Source organism: Phascolarctos cinereus, unplaced genomic scaffold, assembly GCF_003287225.1.
Source record: "Phascolarctos cinereus isolate Bilbo 61053 unplaced genomic scaffold, phaCin_HiC Scaffold_2;HRSCAF=192, whole genome shotgun sequence".
NCBI classification, from domain to species: domain Eukaryota; kingdom Metazoa; phylum Chordata; class Mammalia; order Diprotodontia; family Phascolarctidae; genus Phascolarctos; species Phascolarctos cinereus.
Window position 1 is genome coordinate 101,676,396 of NW_027555625.1, and position 20,923 is coordinate 101,697,318.

At 35.3% G+C, this 20,923-nt stretch overlaps 1 protein-coding gene across 5 annotated transcripts in view; it reads right to left on the reverse strand.

Moving 5' to 3' along the window:
* The window catches only part of ASB3 (ankyrin repeat and SOCS box containing 3), a 131,731-nt gene that overhangs the window by 12,906 nt on the left and 97,902 nt on the right, over positions 1–20,923 (reverse strand). For 3 of the 5 annotated variants that reach the window (XM_020996271.2, XM_020996267.2, XM_020996265.2), the window contains 2 exons: positions 19,720–19,917; positions 8,456–8,713 (listed from right to left, as the gene is read on the reverse strand). In XM_020996271.2, the coding sequence (XP_020851930.1) occupies positions 8,456–8,713; positions 19,720–19,917 (456 nt within the window). The remainder of the gene's footprint in view (positions 1–8,455; positions 8,714–19,719; positions 19,918–20,923) is intronic. The other 2 variants (XM_020996268.2, XM_078149517.1) reach the window with 2 other exon arrangements.

The following is a 20,923-nucleotide window of genomic DNA, read 5'->3' on the forward strand; positions in this document are numbered from 1 at the left end:
AGGAGCAATCAGATAGGTAGGAGGAGAACCTGGAGTAAGAGGTGTCCCAAAAACCTACAGAGAAGAGAGTATCAAGGAGGAAAGTGTAATCAATGGTGTCAAAGGCTACAGATATCAGGGAAAATGAGAACTGAGAAAAATCCATTGTATTTGGCGACTAAAAGACCACTGGTAACTTTTGGAGGGAGTGGTTTCAGTGGAATGATAAAGTCAGAGCTAGATTGTAAGGGGTTAAGAAAAGAAAGAAGATCTACATCTGTATCCCAAAGAGATCTTACAATGGCAAAAGGACCCACATGTACAAAAATATTTAAAGCAGTTCTTTTTGTGGTGGCCAAGAATTGGAAATTGAAGGAACATCCATCAATTGGGGAATGGCTGAATAAGTTGTGGTATATGAATGTAATGGAATACTATTGTGCTATAAGAAATCATGAGCAGAAATAATTCCTTAAAAATTAGAATGGAGCAAATGGAAGCTAATGACTCTCTGAGAAATCAAGAAATTATAAAACAAAACCAAAAGAATGAAAAAATAGAAGACAATGTGAAATATCTCACTGGAAAAATAACTGACCTGGAAACTAGATCCAGGAGACAGAATTTAAAAATTATTAGACCACCTGAAAAACCATGATCAAAAAAAAGAGCTTAGACATCATCTTTCAAGAAATTATCAAGGAAAACAGCCCTGATATTCTAGAACCAGATGGTAAAATAGAAATGGAAAGAATCCAACGATCACCTCCTGAAAGAGATCCAAATTCCAGAGTTCCCAGGTCAAGGGGAAAATATTGCAAGCAGCCAGAAAGAAACAATTCAAGTATTGTGGAAACACAGTAAGGACAACACAAGATTTAGCAGCTTCTACATTAAGGAACCAGAGAGCTTGGAATATGATATTCCTGAGTTCAAAGGAGATAGGATTAAAACCAAGAATCACCTACCCAGCAAAACTGAGTATAATCCTTTGGGGGGAAAATGAACATTCAGGGAAATAGAGGACTTTCAGGCATTCTTGGAAAAGACCAGAGCTGAATAGAAAATTCAACTTTCGAATACAAGACTCAGGAAAAGCATGAGGGGGCAGCTAGATGGCACAGTGGAAAGAGCACCGGCCCTGAAGTCAGGAGAGCCTCAGTTCAAATCTGGCCTCAGACCAAAATACTTGTCACTTACTAGTTGTGTGACCCTGGGCAAGTCACTTTACCCCAATTACCAAAAAAAGAAAGAGAGCAAGAGAGAAGCATGAAAAGGTAAACAGGAAAGAGAAATCCTAAGGAATTTATTAAAGTTGAACTGTTTACATTCTACATGGAAAGATGATATTTGTAACTCATGAGACCTTTGTCAGTATTGGGGTAGTTACAGATGAAAAAATATATGTGTGTGTGTGTGTGTGTGTGTGTGTGTGTGTTGTGTGTGTGTGTATAGAGAGAGACAGAGACAGAGAGAGACAGAGGGCACAAGGTGAGCTGAAGATGAAAGGATGACATCTAAAAAATAAAATTAAGAGGTGAGAGAGGATTATACCAGGTCAAGGAGAAAGGGAGAGGTAGAATGGGGTAAATTATCTCACATAAAACAGACAAGAAAAAGCTTTTACAGTGGAAGGGAAGTGGGGGAAGGTGAGAGGGAATGAGTGAATCTTACTCTCATCAGATTTGGCTTAAGGAAGAAATAACACACACACTAAATTGGGTATGGAAATCTATCTTACCCTACTGGAAAATAGGGGGGAAAGGGATAAGAAGGGGAGGATATGAGAGGGGAGGATGATCAAAGGGAGGGCTGATTAGAGGAAGGGGTGATCAGAAGCAAACACTTTTGAGGAGGGACAGGATCAAAGGAGAGAATAGAATAAATGGGGGCGGATAGGATGCAGGGAAATATAGTTAGGTTTTCATAACATGATTATAATGGAAGAATTTTGCATGACTACACATGTATAGGCTATATTGCGCTGCTTGCCTTCTCAATGAGGGTGGGTGGGGAGAGAAGAAGGGAGAGAATTTGGAACCCAAAGTTTTAAAAACAAATGTTAAAAATTGTTTTTACATGCAACTGGGAAATAAGATATATAGCAATGGGGTATAGAAATCTATCCTGCCCTACAGGAAAATAGAAGGAGAAGGGGATAAGAGAAGGATTTGGGGGGTATTATAGAAGAGAAGGCAGATCAGGGGAAGAGGTATTGAGAATGCAAGTTAGCTTGGCTGGGGGGAGGGGAGGGATGGGGAGAAAATTTGGAACTCCAAATCTTGTGGAAGTGAATGTTGAAAACTAAAAATTAATTAATTAATTAAATAGAATTAAAAAGAAAAAACCAATTAGAAGAAACAGAGAAACTACATTTTGCTAAAAGGTTTGTACCCTTAGACAATGAATACCTAACATATATGCAACAAATGACATTATTAAATTCAAATGCTAAAGGAGGGGAAAAAAAGAAATCATGAGGAGGTAGACTTCAGGAAAACCTGGAAAAACTTACATGAACTGATGCAGAGTGAAATGAGCAGAACCAGGAGAACATTGTACATAGTAACAGCCACACTGTGTGATGACTGACTCTGACAGACTTAGCTCTTCCCAGCAATTCAAGGATCTAGGACAACTCCAAAAGATTCACAATGGAAAATGCTATCCACATCCAGAGAAAGAACTTAGGAGTCTGAATGCAGATGGAAGCATACTATTTGCTCTCCTTTTCTTTTGTTGCATTGTTTTGTTTTGTTTGTGGTTCCTCTCATTAATTCTAATTTTTCTTTATATCATGACTAATGCGAAAATATGTTTAATATGAATGTATAAGTAGAGCTTATATCAGATTGCATGCCATCTTGGAGAGGGGGGAGGAGAGGGAGGGAGAGAAAATTTAAAACTCAAAATCTTAGGAAGTGAATGTTGAAAACTAAAAATAAATTAATTATAAAAAAAGAAAAATTTTAAAAAAGAAAAGAGAGAGGAAAGAAAATGGAGGCACTTTTTGTAAACAGCCTTCTTAAGGAGTTTAGTCACAAAGGACAGAAAAGATATAGGACAACAGTTAACCAGGATGGAAAGATCAAGTGAGGGTTTTTTGTGGATGGGGGAGACATGGGCATGTTTTTAGGTAGTCAGGAAGAAGCCAGTGTCTACCCAAAATATTACACACAGTCTGGATAGTAGGCATTCTTCACCTACTTGTTTTTCCTTAGATAAATAGTGAAGCCAAACTTTCCTGATTTAGGAATCTCATTTATTAGACTGCAATGTACCAGGGTTTGGTGCAATTAACATGATGTTATTTACAACCAGAAGCATCTGGAGGACCTCATTATTTAAAGGAAATCCCTCTTCCATTTTCAATCTACATTGGATCTCTTCGGATGTGGAAAAATTGGAACGCTAATACATTGTTGGTGGAGTTGCGAAATGATCCAACCATTTTGGAGAACAATTTGGAACTATGCCCAAAGGGCTACAAAAATGTGCATACCCTTTGATCCAGCAATAGCACTTCTAGGGCTATATCCCAAAGAGATCAAACAAATGGGAAAAGGACCCACATGTACAAAAATATTCATAGCAGCTCTTTTTGTGGTGGCAAAGAATTGGAAATTGAGAGGATGCCCATCAATTGGGGAATGACTGAGCAAGTTGTGGTATATGAATGTAATGGAATACTATTGTACTTGACTTCAGAAAAACCTGGAAAGACTTATATGGTCTGATGCTGAGTGAAGTGAGCAGAACCAAGAGGACTTTGTACACAATAACAGCCACATTATGCAATGAGTAAGAATGTTAAACTGAACCCTTCTCAGCATTACAAGGATCTAAGACATCTCCAGAGGCCTCGGGATGGAAAATGCTGTCCACATCCAAAGAAAGAACTATGGAAGTCGAATCGCTCTCACTTATTTTTACCTTCTGTTGAGTTTTGTTTCATCTTTCTGATGGTTCCTCCTATTGGTTTTAATTTTTACTTACAACTTCACTAATGTGAAAATATGTTTAATGGGTATGTAAATGTAAAGCCTATGTCAGATTGTGCGTCGTCTTGGGGAGGGTGGCGGGGAAGAAAAGGGAGAAAAATTTTCAACTCAAAAGCATATGGAAAAAAAAATTTTAAATAAAAAAATAAAAATACATTGGATCTCTTATATGACAGTGGTGAATACCATTGGCAAATATGAAGGTCTCTTTCATGCTTTGCGTGATGTTAATAACCAGAGTCATCAATGAGGGTTGTCTCTATTGTTATATGTTTCAAGGAAACTTGTGTGTGTGTGTGTGTGTGTGTGTGTGTGTGAGACTGTGTGTGTACACACAATTTTTTTTCCTTTGCTTTTTGGTAAGACTTGCCCAGGGTTACACAGCTAGTAAGTGTCAAGTGTCTGAGGGCAGATTTGAATCTTGTATATTTTTAATTCATGAATGGGAGACATCGTATTGAAAGATAGATAGTCTTCAAAGTGTCATTTTCTTTACTAAATCCAGCAGGGGGGTTTTAAAGGTCAATAACCAATAAAACAAACAGTGGGATTACATATTTTCTATACTTATCATTCAATTGTTTGAGGCTAAAGACGTAGTCTACTATGGACTATCACTAGGCAAAGGTTTGCTAATACCCTTATTGAGGATTCCCTCTATGTATATATAGTATTGTTCTTATTAAATTTTGTTATAGGTGATTAAATAGGCATATATCATCAGCTGATAATTACCAGTGTTCTTTCAGTAGCCTTTACAGAGGGTAGGGGAAAATTAAAGTTAGAGATTTTTTTTTCCACTATTCGAAATTTCTCCTTTTTTCAGACATCTTGAAAATCAATCCTTCAGTGACTTCACAAATGTGTTACCTCCAGCACAGTTCTCCTCTGTGTATACTTGGTCTCATTTAGCTGTCTTCTTTTTTCATCTTTATTATCTTCAATGCCATTTTCAGCTTCTCAATAAGCCTGTCCAGAACTATGATAGTAGAATTCAACTATGGTGGCTCTACTGTCCTTGATGGTAAGAATAATTTGTTTTTAAAAAAATCATGCTGATAAATGTCCTTAGGATGGCTTAGTTTAGTCGAGTCTCTAAACAAGCTTTCTTCAAACTGTTAAAATTGACTTTACCCTCCACTGCTTTTCTTTCATTCTTTTCTAAAGTAAAGAACTGATGCTCAAAATCAGTATCTGTTGCATCCCAATAGATAATGTAAACTGCTTGGAAGGAAGAATTGTTTCACTCTTTGAATTTCTATCCCCAGTGCTTAGCACAGTGCCTGACACTCAGAAAGAGTTTAATGAATGCTCATTGATTGATCATCTCCATAAGATTTTAAAGACAAGCTCATATTTTAAACTGGAATTGCCCTTTACCACCATACTTCCTAGTTTGGCAAGTTAGTTTAATAACTAGGTCCTTTACATGTTCTTTTAGTCTACTCATCTGATTACGTTAAATTTAATTTACATTGGTTAAACTTTATAAAATTTAGTAATTGATGCTGATGTATTTTTAATCATTAGTATCTTATTTTTCACAGTGTCAGACTGAAGTTGTTTTACTTGAAAGCCATGTTTTGTTCTCATTGTATTCTTTCTTCTAGCTTTCTATTAATTTTGTTCACTGTGCTAAAATATTAATGGTCTAACTGTACACAGATAGCTGATTTATGGAATGACTCACAAATTAGGAATGAGTCACTTCTTGTCTGTTAAAATATAATCAATTTTTTTTTGGGGGGGAGGTAGGTGTTCATTAGGTTATTAGGTGTTCACAATATCCAGAACCTTCTGAAGCTTTTCTTAAAGAAAATTTTCATGAAAAATAAGTCTCCCACATTTCCAACACCATCCTCATTGGTTCTCATCTTTTCATTAAATCAATCAACCAAAGATCATGGCTACTGAAGTACCTTGCAACCTGAGATACATGATCCTAAGATACTCATTATAAGTGCCTATTATACACCATGCACCATGTTAAGCACTGGAAATACAAAGGTGAAAATGAAATGAGTATCTGAGTCTTTTGTCCTAAAAAGAATCCATAAGGTAGAGGCCTGTTGAGGGTAAGGAGTCTGGCATCTGAGGCAAAAGTGTTAGGTTGGGTTCTGAAGGTGAGGATTTAATGTCTAAACTTCAGGTCCTGGACTAAGTCTTTGAAGTCTTTGAATGGCAACATATATGTTGGTTTAATTTGAAAGCTCTTATTGAGATCTTTGGAATTTCTCTACCTATTCAGAGAATCATGAAATACAAGACTCAGAAAAGAGCTCAGCAGTTATCAAGGCCAAACCATACCCAAAAGGACTTCCAGCTATAACATCCTTGATAAGAGATCGTCCAGTATCTTTTTGAAAATCTCCATGAAGGGAGAACCATCACCACATTGGGGCAGGATCTCTTTTATTTTTAATTTTTTGTTTGTTCGTTTGTTTTGGTGAGGCAATTAGGGTTAAGTGACTTGCCCAGGGTCACACAGCTAGTATAGGATCTCTTTTAGATAGCTCTAATTCTTAGGAAGCTTCTCCTGATATCAAGCCTAAACAAATCCATTTGCAATTTCCTTTCCATCCTGAACCTGTTTTTTTTTTTTCCTTTTAAGTCTAATCCCTCTTCTACCTGGCAGACCTTCAAATAACTGAAGACGGTAGTCATATCCTCTCTGTCTGCTCTTCTCCTGGTTCAACATCCCCCAATTCTTTCAACTGATTCTCATATATCATGTACCCAAGGCCCTTTATCATCTCGACTGCCCTCCTCTAGATGCTCTCCAGCTTATCAATGTCTCTTTCAAACTTCATTTTCAGAACTGAACACAATATTCCAGATGCAGTCTGACTAGGGCAGAATACGGACAAACCATCACTTCCTTATTCCTAGAAGCTATGCCCCTCTTAATAAAGCCCAATTACATTAACTTCAGGAGTTACCACATCATACTTATTGCAGTCAACTAAACCTACAAGTATTTTTTTGGACAAACCATTGCCCTAAATTCTTACCCATGCCACGATGAGGTATCATTACAAGACTCTCTGGACTTTTGTAATGAAAAATGGTAGTCAAAATACTATTACAATATTAGTAATAAATAAAAACAAAAATATGAAAAGAATTCTTTTATTTAGCTTTGATGCTTGAAAATATATGCAGCCTCAGGTTCCTCCCATCTCTAATTCATCTTCCACAAAGCTGTTTAAGTAATTTTCCTAAAATAGAAATCTAATCATGCTACTCGCTTAAGTAAACTCTAATAGCTCTTTACTGCCTCTAGGATCAAATATGAACACCTCTGTAACTTTTGTAGCCTTTCACAACCTGGCCCCAACCTACCTTTCCAAACTTATTATATATTACTACACTCTTCTCCTCAGTTCAGGTCTAACCAAACTGGTCTTTTTGCTATTCTTCATATATATTTCATCTCCTGGATGGAATGGTCCTCACTGGAGCATTTTTACTGTCTATCCTCCCCACTTCGAATGCACTTCCACCTCATCTCCATTTCTTAGAATTCTTATGTCCTTCAAAATCCCACTAAACCAATACCTACATGAAACTCTTCCTGATCCCCCCAGCTGCCAGTGCTCCCTCCAAAACAAAACAAAAAAATTACCTCCTACTTATTCATGCAGACTTCTATATGCTATCTCCCTCCAATAGAATGCAAGTTCCTTGAGGCCAGACATTTTGGTATTTCTATCCCCAATTCTTAACAAAGCCTGGCACACAGATGGTGTAAAATAAATGCTTACTGACTGACTGACTGATTGGTTGGTTGGTTGCCTCTCCCAAAAGACTTTCCCTCCTTCTTTAAGCAGCCCTAAAATAGATTAGACCCCTTTGCTTGCCTCCTGCAAATTGACTAACACCCTGTCCAGGCCAAGGAATACATTCTGGAGACCACTGCCCTCAGAGATGTTTATTAATGCTGTTCCTCAACTGGGTAAACAAGAACCAGGGTGTGTTGCTAAAAGCAGACCAACTGACAAATAACACCTGACAGAGAGAAAAGAATCATAACCACAAAAGCACAAAAAGTAATTTAGGGCAGGTACAAAAAGTCTTAAATACCTTAGTAGTCCCTGAATAACTACATAGTACAATGAATACTTATAACAACATTCTGTAAGTGATCAACTACTTCAGAGATTGGTATTTGTCCCTTATTAAGTACCAAAAATGTAAGACTATAAGGCAGGGATCTCTAAATGGTCAATAATGGTAGATCAAATCATTATGCCCTCTCCTGAAGTCATTTCCAAGGAAGGAGTCCATGGCCCAAAGCTGCCACCACAGACTACCCACTCCCCCAAATTTCATAGGCATCTCACTGAGGCTCTTGGTCATTCTTCCTCCCCCTTTTTTTCCCATCAGATTGCCCCAACATTAATTGATCTGGAAGCTTTGGGGAAATGAAACACTGTTCCTCCCCAAAGGCTGGGAGGCCCCTGCTTATTCCTTACCAATAACTGCAGAGTAGATTAACGGGGTCAAATCCTGCTAATAGGAGAGATGGCAGCCATTCTTTGTACTTTGCTTGTGCTTTAACTGCATGCTTTATAAACTCAGACAAATGGTTCCATGTTTCCAATGGGCAGCCTTTCTTCAAGAAGTACCGAAATATTGAAAACCTCTCATACTTCAGACAGTATGCCAAATGCATTTCATTTAGTTGGACTCCATATTTCAGAAAAATATCCACCATTCCAAAGTACCTAGAACTTCACCATAACAAAAGAAGATAATCTAGTTAGAATAAGAATACTACCTGGGGAAAAAAATGATTCTAACTACCACGGACAAAAACAAATTAAATCTTCTAACTATATGAGCTTTTGCAATAAAGATTATACTTTTTCTCCTTTAATATAAAGTATTTTCTTAACAAGGTTACTCTTTTTTAATCCTCCCATTAATTACTGAATAATATATTAAATTTCTAAACTCTAAAGGTCAATTGGCTTGTACTAGGAAATTTGAAAAACTCCAGTTCCCTTTACCAATATCCTAGGTCAACATCTCTCCCTTACTTTTGAAATTTTCAAAATGGAAAACTAAGCAGAAAAAACTTTCAATCTAGGAACCAAGGAGAAATTAATAGTTTTAATTTTTAAATTAATTTTATTATTCAAATACTTTAAAAAAGAAAACACAGTGCTGACTGATAAAATTAAATTCTTATGCATAAAATCTTAGGGTAGATAAAGTAAATATAAAATACTGAAGTTCTGTCACATAAAATATTATAACTCTAAGAATTATTTATATAACTTTTAAATCAGTGTTTTAGGCAGCTAAGTCCCCATGGTTATATTCAAAAAGCCACCCAATCCGTGTACATTTTTAATATCTACTTCACAAAAATTCCAATTTATGTGCTTCCTCATTTAAAAGATTAAATAGCACTGTCCAAACCATTAACTATTGATCATTCTCAGAGAAATTATTAAAGGGAAATATTTTACAATTCAATGGATTTAGTATAAATTAATGGTAATGTGGCCATTGCTTAATTACATATAGTTTTCCATTTAAATAATCCTGCAATAAGATATGGCTTCTAAATAGCCATCATCATATACCTATGCTAATTGTCCTATCTAAATCAACCATTCTAAATATAATTAACTAGGTTCTCATCTTACCCAGAGCTAAAGAAATATATGTTAATTAATCATGGCAGACACGTTCTAATAGGTATGGAATAAAAGTATATGATAAATCCAAGTCATCTATTCACTAGAAAGCTTATATATGTTATAGGAGGCCTGACATAGCACATTTTGGCTATTAATCAGATACGTTTATACACATATACAAACCACAAAAAATATAAGTTCATGCCTCAAGTAATTTACAACTATCTAATACTCTGAATACAGAAGCAAAAACTATATAACAAGCAGAGTCAGAGGGATATCTTGACAGGAACAGGACTGGGTTGCAATAGTGGATAAATGAAAATATCTTCACTGTTTGGTCTTCCTAAAACACTTTTATCTGAAGTGAAATTTTTTAATCTAAATGATCATCTACAGGCATTTTCACTTCAGCAAAGCAAAACCAGCAGCCTATTTCAAAATCCAACACAGTACCTACCTGGGATTAATATTCTGATGGCAAGGTTAAAAAGACCAACTAACCTTTCTGAAAGCTGTGATAGGAACATATATTCAGGTTCAACTTACTGCAACACCAGAAATGTAGCATAGCTATATCAACTACCGTAAATATCTTTCGTTTAAGTGTTATAAAAGCTGATCACTTCATGAAACACTCAGATTAGCAAAATTAATCAAAAGAGAAACACTAGGCAATTTTTTTCCCTTAACTGAACCTGTGATTTAATCAGTATAGGGAGTGCCTGCTCAGTAACTTCCTCTACCAGTGCAGACTGGCACATTCTGTGCAACTAAAGGCCTTAAGAGAGTTGCCTGGGACACTCATAAATTAAGGAGAATGGTCAGAGTTACAGAGCCAGTATGAGTAAAAAGCAGGACTTGGACCCAGATCTTCCAGACTCTGAAACAAGCTCTGTATCCACTTGGGCACATGGCTTGTCAGACAGACTCTACATTACAATATTCACATTTTCACTCATCAGGCATACTAAAATGACACTACTGAAGGCTATGAAACATCAGTGTTATAATCAAGCTCTTCGATTATAGAATTAACTTTTCCAATTAATTCTAAATTAAATACTTTAATAACAATGACCAAACCACCCAAACTCTCAGTTTCAATTTGTTTTTCTGTAAAAAGAATATAATCATTCTTCTGTCTCATAGAGTTGCATCATTTTGTATTCAGTCTTTCTTTTCTCCATTAAAAACAAACAAAAACCCAACCCTTTAATAGACAAATGCTAAGAAAAGCAAGCTAATTCCAGAAAAAATAAGAGTTGGCAATCAGATGTAGATTCCTGATCTGATTTAGGTTCTGTTTTCTTCTTATAACATGAACTACTGCCTACACCCTATCATAGAGTGGAAAATAAGTATCATATAAATTTTAATTTTAAAAAATCAATTTCAGCCATCTTCAGCCTTTACAAGATATAGACAGAAATGGACAGTTAGTTATTCTGAGCATCAACAGTTCATCCAAATCATGTGAAGCTGAGGCTGAGCATATATACTAAGTATCAGTCTAGGGACTCATATAAGAGTATTTCTTTTACATATAGAGAGAATGAAATTAACTCACTAAAAGAGACTAAAACAATATAAGCTGTTCAGAGAATAAGTAGGATCAAGATACTCAATAAATTTAAAACGTAGCTTATGAGGAAAGAGAAGAATCTTGGGTTTCTGTTTGTTTGCTTTTAAAAGGAACAATGAATAGGTCTTGCTCTCAGAATTATATGTTGCCATGTGTGTCTACATTTTCCATTTCACAGGGAGGCCAAGATATAATTCCCAAAGAGAAAGCATTGAATTTTGAGAGGAACCACATAAATCCTATTTAACAACAACAAAAAAATTCAATATTAAAAAAACAAGGTTTTTTGAAAAGGAGAAACAGAAAAAGGCCAAAATGGTCATTTTGGATGGAGCACAAAATATAGGGCTGGGAGGGACCTCAGAATCATTTAGTCAGCTAGGTGGTGCTGTGGATAAAGCATTGGGACTGGAGTCAGGAAGACTTGAGTTCAAAATTGGCCTCAGATACTTACTAGCTATGTGACCCTGACCTTAATCTCTGTTTGCCTCAGTTCCCCTAACTGTAAAATGGGGATAATAAAAACACCTACCTCTCAGGGTTGTTTTGAAGACCAAAAGAGATAATAATTGTAAAGGATTTAGTACAGTGCCTGGCACTTATTAGATTCTATACAAATCTTATCCCCCTCCCTAGTCAAAACCCTTAACTTTTACAGATGAGGAAACTAAAGTCTAGCAGGGTGAAGGACATCATCATCTGTGGCAGAGCTAACATAGGGACCCAAGTGCCATGATTCCCCAGAGTGAGAAGTTTCCATTCCATGATCTTCAGTATTTTATGTTAAAAAGGGAGTTTTGATTGAATTCCCAGGGCCTAGTGCAGCGTCTGGCACATAGTAGGCACTTAAAAGCTTTGTGAAATGAACTGAATGAAATACTCAATTAACCAGCCATGTACCAAAATGCTGCTGAAATGCATAATGCTGGTCATTCAATAAGCTATATTAAATGAAAAATTATTCGAATAACTTTCAGCTGCTCCCCATACAGGACATATGGTTTCACACCACCAAATCTCCTGAAATTGCTTTTTTAGTAACTTTACTGGTGTGCATATTAGAAAGTAAGAAGAGTAGAAAAGCTAAATTTTTTTATTGGTTTTTTAATAATTTATTTTTTGTCTTCAACATTCACTTCCATAAGATTTTGAGTTCTGAATTTTCTCCTCTCCTCCTCCCCCCTCCTCAAGACGGCATGCGATGTGATATAGGCTCTACTCATAATTCATATCAAGGATATTTGCCCATCAGTCATGATATAAAAAAGAATTAGAACTGATGGGAGGAACCACGAGAATGAAGCAATAAAACAAAGCAACTAAAGAAAAGGAGAGCAAATAGTATGCTTCCATATGCATTCAGACTCCATAGTTTTTTCTTCAGATGTAGATAGCATTTTCCTTTGTGAGTCTTTTGGAGTTGTGAAAAATTAATTTTTTTTTTTGCTTTTTAGTGAGGCAATCAGGGTTAAGTGACTTGCCCAGGGTTACACAGCTTGTAAGTGTCAAGTGTCTGAGGTCACATTTGAACTCAGGTCCTCCTGACTCCAAGGCTGGAGCTCTATCCACTGTACCACCTACCTGCCCCCAAAAAGTTAAATTTTTTAAAATTAATTTTAAAGAATTAATTTTTTAAAAAGCAGAAAAATTGTAATTTTTATAAAAATAATTAAAGCATTTTAAAAGTAGAAACTGCTTTTTAGTTACTTGCATGTATGTTAGAAAGTAAGAAAAATAGAAAGTAGAAAAATTAGTAGAACTTTTTTAAAAAATACCATACTTCATCACATAATCATCACAGCTTTCATACCAATCTTTGCCAAAAAGTGGAGTGCAACCATCATGTGAAGCTTTTTTTAAAAAGTATCTTGGTATTACTTAAAAATCATTTATTACTAAACTATCTTTGGTGCAAGATTAGGATGCATGGAATACTTGCAAATACATGTTAAAACTGAATACCGACAATGCCTGTGAGCTAAGATCTCTAAGCTTGCTGCTAGCAATGCAAGAGAGATAAATATGTATCAAGATGCCACTGGTGAATACGTTGCTGCTCTGTTTACCCTGTAAGTGGCATGAGAAACAGAATTATACTATGCAACAATTATGCGATAAAAGGTTACAAACCAACTCTGGACTAAAAACATGGTGACACAATTATGTGGTGAAATACAGTAATTTTAAAAAACAGAAATTGCTTTTTAATTTACTTGTGTATATGTTAGAAAGTAAGAAAAGGAGGAAACACCCTGAAGGCAGGGACTATTTCATTTCTGTCTTTATATTACCAACAGCTAGCATAATGCCTTATACATAGCAGCTACTTAACAAATGTTTAATTGAACCAAAAACAAAAATGAAACATTAACAGGAAATATCTATCACACAAGACTATGGTAAAATAAAACTCATCTTTTCTGGGTTTATTTTTTGTTTTTTTTTTTTTGTGGGGGGACAGACACGTGATCAGTACTGGTTGAAAAGATAGATGAAATAATTTGACAAGCTCTGCCAGAGTTCAATTCTGGGGCCACACTCAGCCACAGTCTTCAGCAGAAGGTTAAATAACTCTGAAAAAGTTTTAACTTCCTTCTTGACCAACTCCACTTGTAAGACTTATTAAAAAAAAAAAGCTCCCAATTGAGTTTGCTCATCTGTTCACTTAAGAAATTGCCTTCATGTCATTGCACCTGCTAATGTCTGGCTGCAACGACATTAATCACTGGCTACAAATCTGTACATTAGTGGGGAAGATATGATTTATCTTTATGTTTCAAAGTACTTTTAGAAAAAAGAGGTTAAAGCCACTGCTTCAGATGCTCCTCATTTCATAGGGATACTCAGGAGAAATCTTTTAGAATATTAATCCTAGGCCAATTAAATTAATTAGATGGTAAGTTTAATATGGGGAGAAAACTAGAGAATCAAATGAGATATCAATAAAGTGCTTAGCATAGTGCCTGGCACATAGAAATGCTAGCGATTATGATTATTATTAAAACAGAGATTCTAACTCAAGGAGGCAAATCTTACCTCACACAAATCACTAAGATTCATGCCTGGAATATTCAACAATTTAATTCAACAAGTATTGATTAAGCACTATGCTTATTGGAGATGGAATAAGCACTGGAAATACAAAGACAAAAACAAAATAACCTCTGCCCTCAAGGAGCTCACATTCTACTGGGTGGATACAACATATACAAACCTAAGTTGGGGAGGGAGGAACTAACTACCAGCGGAACCAGGAAAGGTGTTTCAGAGGAGATAGCAATTGGGCTCAGCCTTGCAGTGAGAGAGAAGTTGCAAAAAGCAAAAACAAGAAGGTACAGCATTCCTGGAGTGAAAACCTGTGGAAAGCCATGCATGCAAGAGACAGACGGCTATATCCAGAGAACATCACATAGATCAATTTGGCTGGAACACAAGTTATTCAAAAGGAACAGGATAACTAGAATGAAGCAGGGTGGAGAGTAGGGAAGGAGGTAATCACTGTAAACTAAGGAATCATTCTTGTGAGAAAATCCATGTACAATAGGTATAATAGAGAAGTATGGATGAAGATCAGTGGAGGCAAAAATAAAGTTTGGGAAACAAATCACAAGGCTGGCACAAATGCATGAGATGGTACTAATGGGGGACTCCAAATCATCCAGACACATTCTGAAGTTCTCTCTCCCAAGAGCACAGCAGCCAATAATTTAGTTGCCTTAATAATAACTTCATCCTTCAGAAGGTGGCAGAACCCACAAAAGGAGAATATTTGGGATCTATCACTAACAAAAGACACTATGGTGGAAATTATGGGAACTTTAGAGGGATGCTGACTACTCCATATTCAGAAAAAACACATACATACAGTTATACAGACAGATATGCATACATACATATATATATATACACACACACACACACACACACACACACACATACACATACTTATATGTATACACACACACAGAAAAAACACAAATCTGAGAAGAGTCACATAACCTAGATTTGAGAGAACACACTTCAAAAAGTTCAGAGGAATGATGAGTAGGATCTCAAGGATTTTTACAAGAGAAGTCAGCTCAGGAAGGATGGAAAGCTCTCTCAAAAATGAAATTCTGAAGACACAAAGAGAAACAATTCCAGTGGGGGAATCATAAAAGGGAAGCTGCCTAAACATATGGTAGGGATGTTAACAACAAAAAAAAAAACTTCACAAAAATAACCTAGGTTTTAAAACAAACACACACACACACACACACACACTCTCTCTCCCTCAAAAGCAATGTGACTCTGAGCAGTCACAATTTCTCAATATTCTAGATTTGGCCCATTCCTATTTTTGTATGGCCCACAAGCTAATTACGGTTTCACATTTTTAAAAGCAATAAGACCTTATTTTAAAATGTAAAAGCCATTTTTAGCTCAGGTGCCATAAAAAACACAGGACTATAGTCTGCTGACCTCTCCTCTACACTATGACATCACAACTCCAAGTCCTATCCCAAAATTTAGAACATAGAAGCAACGATAAAAGAAGATGAATAATAAAATAATGGCATGGTTCTGAACAAATAGTGTCAGGAATGCTAAAGCTTTGAATCAGTTGAGGCTAACAAAGAAAGCGAAAGACAACAAAAAGGATTTTTAAAACAATACTAAGAAAAGATGAAGGATCAAAGAAGGGATAAGACTACTGCTTGGGATGATAAAAATTATGAGTGAATGCAGAACTAAATTATTCTGAATTTTGGAGAATTATTTTTGGACTGAAAGAAAAAGAACAAAAAAGGTTAATAAATAGTTGATATCCATTATAAATAGGGTGATCATAAGAGAACACCTCATTGCCTCTGAAGAATGGACAGATGAGACTGCTGAGTCATGATGATTAGTGAGATTCTAAAGATCACAGAACATGAAACGAAGTACCATAGGACTGAAGTACAAGTGTCCTGATTTTCAGAAGAGGGAAAATTATAGAGTTTGCAAACTATAGAGCCTAATTTCAATTACTAATAAAATTCTAGATCACAGTGTTAGAGTGACGGTGACTGAATTTATAGAAAAGAAAGTAGTAATCATAACAAGGCAGCATGGCTCCATCAAGAAAAGACCATGTCAGAAGAACTTTATGTCCTTTTTTGATAGGATAATTAAAGTTAGGTATGGGTGATTCTGTAGACCTAGTTTATCTGGATTTTAGCAAATACTCAAGAAAAGCTTTTCATGCTATTCTTGTAGAAAAGATAGATAAATGTGAGATTGAATTATGCTTAGGTAGAGTCAAGACCTGGCTGTATGCTCAGAGTCTATGAGCAGTCAATAACGGTTTAATAACAACTAAAAAAGAGGTCTCCAGTATGGTGTCCCAGGGAACTGTGCTTGAACCTGTGCTATTTAACAAAGGAGCAGAGATTTAGAACTAGAAGGGACCTTAAGTCACCAAGTCTAGACCTATCATTCTACAAATATATGAAGAGGGATTAAATGACTTATCCAAGGTAACAGAGCTAATAAATAGCAAAGTACAGGATCAAATCTCAGAAATGAAAGTTGCCTTTCTGTACTTTAGTATAGCAGTTCTCAAAAGTTTCTGCAGCTCCCTGGGGTTCCTGGGAACTTTCAGAAGCTCTGTGAAGGCAAAACTATTTTTATAATAATACTATGATTTTATTTGCCTTTTTTTACTCTCATTCTCTCACAAGTATACAGGGGGATTTTCCAAAGGCTACATGATCTGAGAAATCTGAGAATTAAAGATTGAGCTGCAAACATTAAGACTGAATAAATATCTCATCTACCGAACTGAACTTTACCTTCCTAATGGATGAATCTACAGACACAGCTGGCCATGCTGCTTTGCTTGTATTCATCAGGTATTAGAACTAACTGATCAAAGATCTTCTTTTACATGAATGCTTGACAACAAACACACGTGGTACTGAAATATTCAAAGTGCCAGTTTTTAAGTGAAACATTCTCAGGTAGAATGTCCTTGATGAAGTAATAAAGATTATTAATTTAATCAAATATCAATCCTGAATAAGAATATTTTTTTTAATAAAACAGGAAGCACTTCTGCTGCTTCCTAAGGTCTGAGGATTCTCAAGGAAAGTATGTAGGTAACTGTTTGGGTTGTGAGCTGAACTGACCACTCTTCATGAACACCATATTTACTTGGAAAAATGACTGACAAACTATAATTATTCATACTTGGAGATTTGGCAGGCATTTTCTTGAAAATGAACAAAGTGAGTTGAAGAAAAAATTGTTACCAATGATAAAATTTGAGCTTCTGAGAGAAAATTAGAGTTTTGGAAAACTTGTATCTGCTACTGTGAGCTTGACAGTTTCCCAATGATTAAAGACTCTTCTGTTAAGATCAATGATGATATTAATGAATCTGATTTATTGATATTATAAAATGAAATGTACCAATACTTTGAAAATCTGCATAATTCAGTGACCCACTATTTTCCAAATGACAATTCATGATGCTACAAAGTCACACTTGATAAAAGATTCACTCAAAGGGCAAAATAGACCAATGGAATTTAATGTAACAGAGCACAAAAAGTTCAGTGATATGGTTTCAGAGTCCACAATGCAACTAACCTTTAAGAAACTACTTGCCAACTTTTGGAGTTCTATCAAAGAAGAATATCCACAATCACCTAAAAGGGAGATTACAATACTCTTCCCTTTTTCCAACTACATATCTATGTGAGGTCAGAATTTTGTTCATATATATCAATCAAAAAACATATCACAACAGACTGAATATAGAATCAAATATAAGAATCCATCTGTCTTCCTTTAAACTGGACATTAATGAGATTCATAAAGATGTGGGGGAAAAAAAGCTATTCTCACTAATTTTTTTGTTTTGTTTTGGAAAAAAGTTATTCTTCATAAGAAAGTTACTTATGTTAATATCTTCTCAAAAAGCAAGTTTGATTATATTACTCTCACCATTCAATAAACTCCAGTGACTCCTTATTGCCTCTAAGATCAAATATAAATCCTCTATTTGGTCTTTAAAACCTTTTATAACCTGGCCCATTCCTACTTTTCTAATCCTATTATATGTTACAACTATTCACATATTATGATCAAATGACACTGGGCTCCTTGCTGTCCCTCACACATGACACCTAATATCCCAGCTCTAGGCATTTTTCACTTCATATGTCCTCTAGATATCTGGGATTTTCTCCCTCCACATCTCCTGGCTTTCCCAGCTTCCTTCAAATCTCAGCAAAAATCTCACCTTCTACAAGAAGCCTTTCCCAGTCCTCCTTAAACTTAGTGCCCTCCCTCTGAGATTACTCTCAATTAACCCTGTATATGGTTTGTTTTTACATAGTAATTTGCATATCATTTCCCCCATTAGACTGTGAGCTCCTTGAGAGCAGAGACCAGCTTTTTTTTTTTCACTTTCTTGTATTCCTGGCAGTTAGCACAGTACTAAGAATACACACATCACACAGTAGGCACTTAATAAATGCTAGTTAGGACTAACTCACATAATGAGCCTATTATTGTTATTTTTAAGTGGATAAATAAAAATATTTTTAATTTCTAATATGGCAAACACTGATAGAAAGATTATCAAAATATAAAGGGACCTTGAGAGTAAAAAGTTTGGGAATTGCTGTCTTAGTAGTCTTCCCTACCCACCCAAAAAAAAAAATTAATTTGTTAGCCAATATTTCAGTAATGACCCATCACTTGGTGCCACTTTCAAAGACCAGAGGAGATATAGGTCAGAACAAGAATAACATTTCTTACATTCTTACAAGTCTTTGGTTTTAATACTATCATTATACAGTAGCCAGCTTCACAGATAAATACTTGCCAAAGGCCAATCAAAACTTTAGTTTAAATATTTAACAATATTTAATATACAGTCAAATATTTCATGTATTTGTGTGCCTCAAGTTAAGGGAGACTATCAAAACAAATTTTGTGAAAGAGAATTTTAAAAAAAATTTAACTGCAATGGTTAGTACAAGAGTATGCTATGTAGAAGTTTCAATAAAAATCCTTTTTATTGCTGAAAAAATTCTTAGCAATTACAAAGCTTTCTTCCAAATTTATGAAATTACACTGTAAAAATAACCCTTACATGAGAAAAGATCCCTAACATAGTAACTGCCTCTGAATATACTTGCTAAAAATCCTATTTAAATTTCTGTAATGTCTTAAAGAACAAGGAAATCAGACAAAAAGCACCTAAAGCTACTTTAACATAACAAAAGTGTTTTTAAAGTTTAATAGTGAAGCTATATTAAAACTATAACCAAACCTAAAGTAGGAATTGAACATGCTATCCTACTGTTATCATTTGTATAGCCTTAAAGAGATAAATGCTTCATGGAAAGATCACTTTACAATTTAGTTATTCACAACACAATTAAACTTTATCATGAAGGCAAGAAAATAACTTTGGAACACAACTCAGTACAGAAAAATAAGGGGGAAAAGTATCAAATATACATACTCCCTTTGGAAGACCATGCACATGGGAGAACTGCATCCAAAGACTAGACCTGGTTGGGCATCTGGACTGTAGCCATTTTTAAGTAACATTTCTAGGCAGTCTTCATGACCTTCAAACACTGCTGAGTATACAGGACTCACTTTGTCCAGACCAGTGTCACAAATTCTATCAGTAATTGGTATTAGCAAGTCCAAGATTCTGCAAATATATGAATTCATGCACATTTTAAATCACAAGTAAGGTAAATTGGTATTTTTCTAATGCATATTGCTAGTAGCATCATCCTTCATCCCTCACTGTACACAGTAACTCTGCTACTTAGTAGTCATGTAATATTGGAAAAATCACTTAAAACTCTTTGGTTATTGGGGTAGCTAGGTGGCGCAGTGGATAGAGTACTGGCCCTGAAGTTAGGAGGAACTGAGTTCAAATCCAGCCTCAGACCAAACACTTGACACATACTAGCTGTGTGACCTTGGGCAAGTCACTTAACCCCAATTACCTTTAAAAAAAACCTCTTTCGTTATCTCAGTTTCCTTACTTGTAAAATTACCAAATAATCTCTTAGATTCCCTTCCTGCTCTAATGGTCTAAGGTTCCATTTTATGATGAAGGATAGCCATTTACTCAAAAAGAATATATATCTACTTTACACAAAGGTTCATGTGTATATCTTAAGCCAAATCTAATTAACTATAATTTACTTTTAAGGGCAATATTTTAAATCTTTTTCACTAGCATCTCCTGCTCAAAAGTTAAAAACACATTTTGAATCAAATCTTTGATCTAAAGTTCTAGGAAATAACTTAAAATATCACAACAATAGTTAAGTATTAACATGTTATTAAGTTCAAAACTCCTTTTTACTCTTACAAGTACCAAATAAAGTTGTATTTTTGAATTAGTAAATGTTTTTAAATGAGTGATAAATAGTAAGGGGCAGTTTTTATTTTCATCACAGGAAAATAATTATTGATGAAATGAAATCAATTTATTCTCAGTTCAAAATTTCTGCCCATTTTTATTATTCAAATCGTTCCATCCTATGCAAGGGATATAATCTCTAAGTTCTGGGAAAGTTTAGAAACCAGCCAATGCCTGAGGCAAATATTAATGAAAAACCCTACAGTTTATGGAAATCTAAAATTTTCAATAAACAGCAGGAAGCAAAAAAAAGCTGAGATACAATAAAAGTAAGACACCT